Below are 6,483 nucleotides of genomic sequence, written 5' to 3' on the forward strand. Positions count from 1 at the left end.
AGTCTACATAGCTTGCGGAACAGTGAGGGCATTTATGTTGCTCGTCTTTGTTGTGAATTTTTGCATGTTGGTTTAAACTACTTCGGGTTTTCAGCTCTTTCTTGCAAATATTACAGACAAAAGGCTGTTTATCGGTGTGAGCACGTTCCATCGGATTTGGCAACAACTGCAAATTAACTTGCGGCAAGACTCGAACTTTCCTCGAAACAGGAGACTTAGGACACTGGTGTCTTTTCTCACTGCTGCTCATTTGAATATCCTCATGTGTTTCTGCATTTATCGGCTGTTTAGGTACCGTTTCAAGAGGGTCCCCTTCTTGAAGCGACTCGAATGAAAACTCGTCACTGTGCTCCAACTTTACTTCTAGCAGATCAAGACCATCACCGCTATCTAATTCGTGCCCTTTTTCTGACCCTTTTGCATTATATGTATGATCCAAATTAATATTATTAACATCATTTGTCTTGAAATCATCCTTTTCCAGTAAAATCGACGCAAAAAGATCAGTTTGATGCACATGCTCGTTGGAATGTACAACGTTTTCTGATTTTGATTCGTCTAACGGCGATTTGTTGAATTCTGCAGAAAATTCATTGAGAACTTCGTTGTTTTTAATACACTGGTAACGAAATAGATAAAAGTCCTCCACACGTGTTTTGCAGGCGGTACACACGACTGAAGCAATGCCTGTGAGTGGCATAATCTGCACGACGGGCAAAAAAAATGGGTTAAGAATCATTCCGACATCTGAACATTGTTAGCCTCAGTCTCGGATGTGTTACCTGAATACTTGTACAGTCGAAGATTTTTTGTACAAGATATTGGTCCGATGGGTCCTGCGTCAGTGGTTCTGAAGCCACATCAGACGCCAAGCACAACCGACACACGCTCGAGTCCCTGGAAAATAATGCTATTTTAGTTGCAACAGATCCAAATTACTGGCCCGATGTATTTTACCCGGAGGACAATTCTTCTTTGAGCTGGATGATAGTTTCCATTTCCATTTCAGCACTTCTTGATTCTGCTGAAATGAAAGAAATGAAATGAATTCTGCTGCCCAAAATTGATTATCTTAGAAAAACCAAAAATGAACAGCTTTCAACACTTTGTTGTTTTATGTTTTCTGGAACTGTGTAAATAGTAAACAATCATAAGTTTGACGTTTCTAGTGCTTCGGTTTCGAAACATCATTATTGTGCATATGCGCGCGCCGCGCAATGCAGGGTCCATTTATGAATAGAATTTAAAATACTTAAGAATAATTGTCCTAAAAATAATGATATTGCTGTTGATATTGCTTTCATATGAAGCGATCATACGTAGGTTTGGCCAGCTTTGTATCTTTTGGCGTGCCGGTAAACTAAAGTCAACTTCCACCATTATCAATTTTTCCAAATTCTGTTCCAAAGAAACCCTACAAAAGCACGTAGCCAATTAAGACGTTTCGAAATTGTACTACGAGAAACGTCAAATTTGTGATTGTTTACTATTTACACAATTCCAGAAAACATAAAACAACGAAGTTCTGAAAGCTGTTCATTTTTGGTTTTTCTGAGTTAATCAATGTTAGGCATTTCAGCAGAAAGCAGAATCAAGAAGTGTGAAATGGAAATGGAAACGATCATCCAGCTCAAAGAAGCATTGTCCTCTGGGTAAAATACATCGGGCCAGCAATTTAGATCTATTGCAACTAAAATAGCATTATTTTCCAGGGACTCGAGCGTGTGTCGGTTGTGCTTGTCGCCTGATGTGACTTCAGAACCACTGACGCAAGACCCATCGGACCAATATCTTGTACAAAAAATCTTCGATTGTACAAGCATTCAGGTAACACATCTCTCGACTGAGGATAACACCGTTTTGGTGTCGCACCGATTATAAAGAGATTTTCTTTGTTCTTCGTACAGATTGTACCCTTAACAGGCATTTCTTCGGTCTTGTGTACCGACTGCAAAACACGCGTGGAGGACTTTTATCTGTTTCGTTACCAATGTATTAAAAACAACGACGTTCTCAACGAATTTGCTGCACAAATCAGCAAATCGCTATTGGACGAACCAGAATCAGAGAAAACAGTGTATTCAAACGAGCTTGTGCAACAAAGTAATAGTTCAACAATGCTTGCACTAAGGTGTAAAGAACGTATAGTTGATTATAGGAGTAACCAACAGAATCAAAAGTGTAACAACGCTCAAGAACCAAACATGGTGCACGAGTTCCATAACCATGACGGTATCAATCTGCCGGAAGAAAAGTGGGAACACAGTGACAATCAATCAAATCCTGTGTGTTTAGAACAAGCAGATCCTCTACGAATGCACTCTATGCAGCCATTTATTCATGAAACCAACCGAACTGTTCAAATGAACATCGGTAAAGAAAAGTCCCAAAATTCGAATGGTCCTAGTGAGCTGGATATTTCGTTTCCGCCAATTCTCAAACTTACTCACACCGACGAGAGCCCTTTTATGTGCAAAATCTGTAACAAAACGTTTACTACGAGAGCCATTCTGATAAGGCATGTTAAAATTCATAACAAGGACCAATATCATCAATGTGTCCATTGTCCCGCTAAGTTCGGTCGAATCACGGCGCTCAAAATCCACAATCGTACCCACATCACTGAAAAACCATTCGTATGTAACGTTTGTAACAAAAGTTTCCGTTTGCGTGGTAATCTACACAAACATCTTATAATTCATAAGAAGGACCAACAGCATCAATGTCTTCACTGCCTCGCCAAGTTCGCAGACGTCACAAAGTTAAATATCCATATTCGTTCTCACACTGGTGAAAAACCTTATGCGTGTAAAATTTGCAACAAAGCGTACCGTTCCAAGGCTGTCTTGATTGAACATTGCAAAAGCCATAACAAGGAGTACCACCATCAATGCCCACACTGTTCGGCAAGTTTTGTGGAAAAGCGGCGATTAAATATTCACCTTCGTCATCACACTGGCGAAAGGCCTTTCGAATGTCAAGTCTGCCACAAAGCGTATATTTCGGAAGATGGATTGAAATCCCATACAAGAATTCATTACAAGGATCAACAATACCAATGTCCTCAATGTTCCGCTAAGTTCGCACAGTCTACGAAGCTAACGATCCACATCCGCACTCATCATACCGGTGAAAAGCCATTTGTTTGCAGAATCTGCGACAAAGCGTTTGCTGCTTCGTTCCGCCTGACTTGGCATATGCATACACATAGCGAAAATAAGCTTTTTCTTTGCCATTACTGCTCTGCTAAATTCACCTATGGTACAACGCTTGAAACCCACATTCGTCGAACCCACGCAAGCGACCTAACACCCAAGCCGTTTCAGTGCAAAACTTGTCATAAATCTTTCAATGCACCTTCAAGCTTGCTCATACATAGAAGAATTCATACCAATGACAGACGGTATCAATGTTCACAATGTCCCGCCAAGTTCTACGACTCATCTTCCCTTAAAACACACATACGCTATCATACCGGCGAAAGGCCTTACGTCTGTAAAGTTTGCGACAAAGCGTTCTATACGCCCGCCCATCTAAGAACTCATGCCAAAATCCATAACAAGGACGAACAGCATCAATGCAGCTACTGTCCTGCTAGCTTCACTCAACCTGCACAGCTCAAGATTCACATTCGTACGCACACCGGTGAAAGACCTTTCATGTGCGAAATTTGTGGTAATGCGTTCTACTCAGCAGGAGATCTTAACAAACACGTTAAAAATCATACAAAAAAATCCACAATTTCTTTAACCGATTCATATAAAAATACCGTGCAATAAATTTCATGTCTCCAGCAGATGTAAACTGTGTCTTGTAAACCAGAGTACTAAGGCACCCGAAAGAAAGCGGATAAATCGCTGAAATCGGTCATCATCAAACGCAATCGGGTGAAATTAGTTTCCACCATTTTCTAGTTTTTCAAATTATGTTGATGAAAGAAACCCTACAAAAGCACGCAGCCACATTAATGATGTTTCGAAACCAAACCACGAGAAACGTCAGATTTGTGATTGTTCATTATTCACACAATCCCCGAAATCATTCATTTTTCATTGCGATTTATTCAATTTAAGATAATCAGTCAAATCATTTCACAGAAACAGAATACTATTTCGGAATCAACAAGTGTAGAATCTGTCAGTGGAAATGGAAACTATCTTGTATCTTAAAAGAGCATTGTCCTCCGGGTAAGTTGCATTGGACCAGTGCTTCGGATTAGTTAGAACCAAAAGATTATTACTTTCCAGGGACTCGAGCGTGTGTCGTTTGTGCCTGTCGCCGGATGTGGCTTCGGAACCACTAACGCAAGACGAAACGGGGAAAAATCTTATGCAAAAAATCTTCGATTGTACAAGCATTCAGGTAGCACATCTCTCGACTGAGGATAACACCGTTTTGGTGTCGCACCGATTATAAAGAGATTTTCTTTGCTCTTCGTACAGATCATACCCTTAACAGGCATTTCTTCGGTCTTGTGTACCGTTTGCAAAAGACGTGTGGAGGACTTTTATCTGTTTCGTTACCAGTGTATTAAAAACAACGAAGTTCTCAACGAATTTGCGGCGGAATTCAGCAAATCGCCATTACACATCTCAGGATCAGAAATCACCGTACTTTCCATCGAGCATGTGCAACAAACCAATGTGTCACTGCTAAACGAGGATCCCAAAACATATAACATTGATAGGGTTGGCTTGGATCATACATACAATGCACAAGAGACAGACATAGCGCACGAGTTCGATATTAACGGTGGTCTTTATCAGCCGGAAGTAAAGTTGGAACACAATGACGATCATCTATCTGAGGTTCTGGAGCAAACGGATCCTCTTGAAACGGAGCCTAAACAGTCAGTGAATCCAGAAACAAATAAGCATATAAAAATGAATAACAAAGAGGAAAGAAATCAATCCCTCAAGGATTCTGCTCCCAGCACGGTTGAAGACCTGCCACAAGCTGATTTGCAGTTATTTCAAGAGCCGATTGAACGAATTCACACCGAGGAACCGCCTTTGGTGAGTAATATCTGCAACGACGCGTTCATAACCCGAGATATACTGCAGCAACCTGCGAAAACTCACAACAAAGACAAGCAGCATAAATGCCCTCACTGTTCCGCAAGTTTTGTGGCACATCGGCGTTTAGTTATTCACCTTCGTCAGCACACCGGAGAAAAGCCTTTCGAATGCCAAGTCTGTCACAAAGCGTATATTTCAGAAGATGGATTGAAATCTCATACGAGAGTTCATAACAAGGATCAACAATACCAATGTCCTCAATGTTCCGCTAAGTTCGCACAGTCTACGAAACTAACAATCCACATCCGCACCCATCATGACGGTAAAAAGCCTATTGTGTGCAAAATCTGCAACAAAGCGTTTGCTGTTTTGTCTCGATTGACTAGGCATATGCATACGCACAACGAAAAGAGCCATTGCGTCTGTCACTACTGTTCTGCTAAATTTGCCTATACAACAACGCTTGAAACCCACATCCGTCGAACCCATGCAAGCGCAAAAATACCCAGCAGGCCTTATCAGTGCAAAATGTGCAACAAGTCTTTCAAAACACTTTCAACCCTGATACATCATAAAAATATTCATACCAATGAGAGACAATATCAATGTCCACACTGTCCTTCTAAGTTCTCCAACTCATGTAACCTCAAAACACACATCCGCTTCCACACCGGTGAAAGGCCTTACGTGTGTAAAGTTTGCGACAAACCGTTCTATACATCCTCTCATCTGAATACGCATGCTAAAATCCACAACAAGGACGAACAGCTTCAATGCAGCTACTGTCCTGCTAGGTTCGCTCAGCCAGGAAGCTTAACGATTCACATTCGTAAGCACACCGGTGAAAGGCCGTTTATGTGCGAAATTTGTGCTGCGAAATTCAAACATTCAACAGCACTTAAAACCCATATCCGTCGAGCCCACGAAGCAATACCTAGCAAGCCTGTAGAATGCAACATATGCAACAAAGTTTTAAGTTCACCGAGTAGTCTATACAGTCATAAGAAAACTCACCAATCGTCATCAACAAAGCTTAAAACTCAGGCCGCTGAAGAAAAATCCAACAAGCCTGTAAAGTGTAAAGTTTGCAATAGAGTCTTCGGTTCACTTCGCAACCTATGGGGACATATGAAAACTCATGAACTCAAGTTAGTGGAGGACAGAAAATATCAGTGTCCAACATGCCCTGCTAAGTTCTGCAAATCAGGTCCCCTTAAAAAGCACATTCGTCATCACACCGGTGAACGGCCATATGCGTGCAAACTGTGCGGCAAAGCATTCCATACATCAGGCAATCTAAGTGCGCATGGTAAAACCCATAACAAGGATCAACAAAAATAAAGTGGCCAAACGACTGCTAGCTTCGTTTAGCCTGTAATGCTACAGATTCACGTTCGTAGGCATACCAGTGAAACGAGGCCAACTCTCTGAATCTGATTCGGTAAACGATTATTGGAAATAATTT

The 6,483-nt window shown here is 41.2% G+C and overlaps 2 protein-coding genes across 2 annotated transcripts; both read left to right on the forward strand.

Moving 5' to 3' along the window:
* Positions 1-1,605: 1,605 nt before the first annotated feature.
* On the forward strand, positions 1,606-3,779 carry LOC131214232 (zinc finger protein 891-like). The gene is made up of 4 exons (XM_058208611.1): positions 1,606-1,652; positions 1,713-1,827; positions 1,908-2,254; positions 3,302-3,779. Exons 1-4 carry the CDS (start codon positions 1,606-1,608, stop codon positions 3,777-3,779), a joined length of 987 nt encoding a protein of 328 aa, XP_058064594.1.
* Positions 3,780-4,041: 262 nt separating this feature from the next.
* Positions 4,042-6,433, forward strand: LOC131214231 (zinc finger protein 883-like). Its single transcript, XM_058208610.1, has 3 exons — positions 4,042-4,187; positions 4,248-4,362; positions 4,443-6,433. Exons 1-3 carry the CDS (start codon positions 4,147-4,149, stop codon positions 6,357-6,359), a joined length of 2,073 nt encoding a protein of 690 aa, XP_058064593.1. The 5' UTR covers positions 4,042-4,146; the 3' UTR covers positions 6,360-6,433.
* Positions 6,434-6,483: the final 50 nt, after the last annotated feature.

The sequence above is a fragment of the Anopheles bellator genome, unplaced genomic scaffold (genome assembly GCF_943735745.2).
Source record: "Anopheles bellator unplaced genomic scaffold, idAnoBellAS_SP24_06.2 scaffold00306_ctg1, whole genome shotgun sequence".
NCBI classification, from domain to species: Eukaryota; Metazoa; Arthropoda; class Insecta; order Diptera; family Culicidae; genus Anopheles; species Anopheles bellator.

Excerpts from the sequence above, each read along its gene's own strand:
- LOC131214232 (XM_058208611.1), top strand. The coding sequence starts at position 1,606 with ATGGAAATGGAAACGATCATCCAGCTCAAAGAAGCATTGTCCTCTGG. Across the intron at positions 1,653-1,712 it reads AAAGAAGCATTGTCCTCTGG|GGACTCGAGCGTGTGTCGGT; the intron begins GTAAAATACATC and ends ATTATTTTCCAG. Across the intron at positions 2,255-3,301 it reads ATCAATCTGCCGGAAGAAAA|CGACCTAACACCCAAGCCGT; the intron begins GTGGGAACACAG and ends AACCCACGCAAG.
- LOC131214231 (XM_058208610.1), top strand. The coding sequence starts at position 4,147 with ATGGAAACTATCTTGTATCTTAAAAGAGCATTGTCCTCCGG. Across the intron at positions 4,188-4,247 it reads AAAAGAGCATTGTCCTCCGG|GGACTCGAGCGTGTGTCGTT; the intron begins GTAAGTTGCATT and ends ATTACTTTCCAG. Across the intron at positions 4,363-4,442 it reads TCGATTGTACAAGCATTCAG|ATCATACCCTTAACAGGCAT; the intron begins GTAGCACATCTC and ends CTCTTCGTACAG.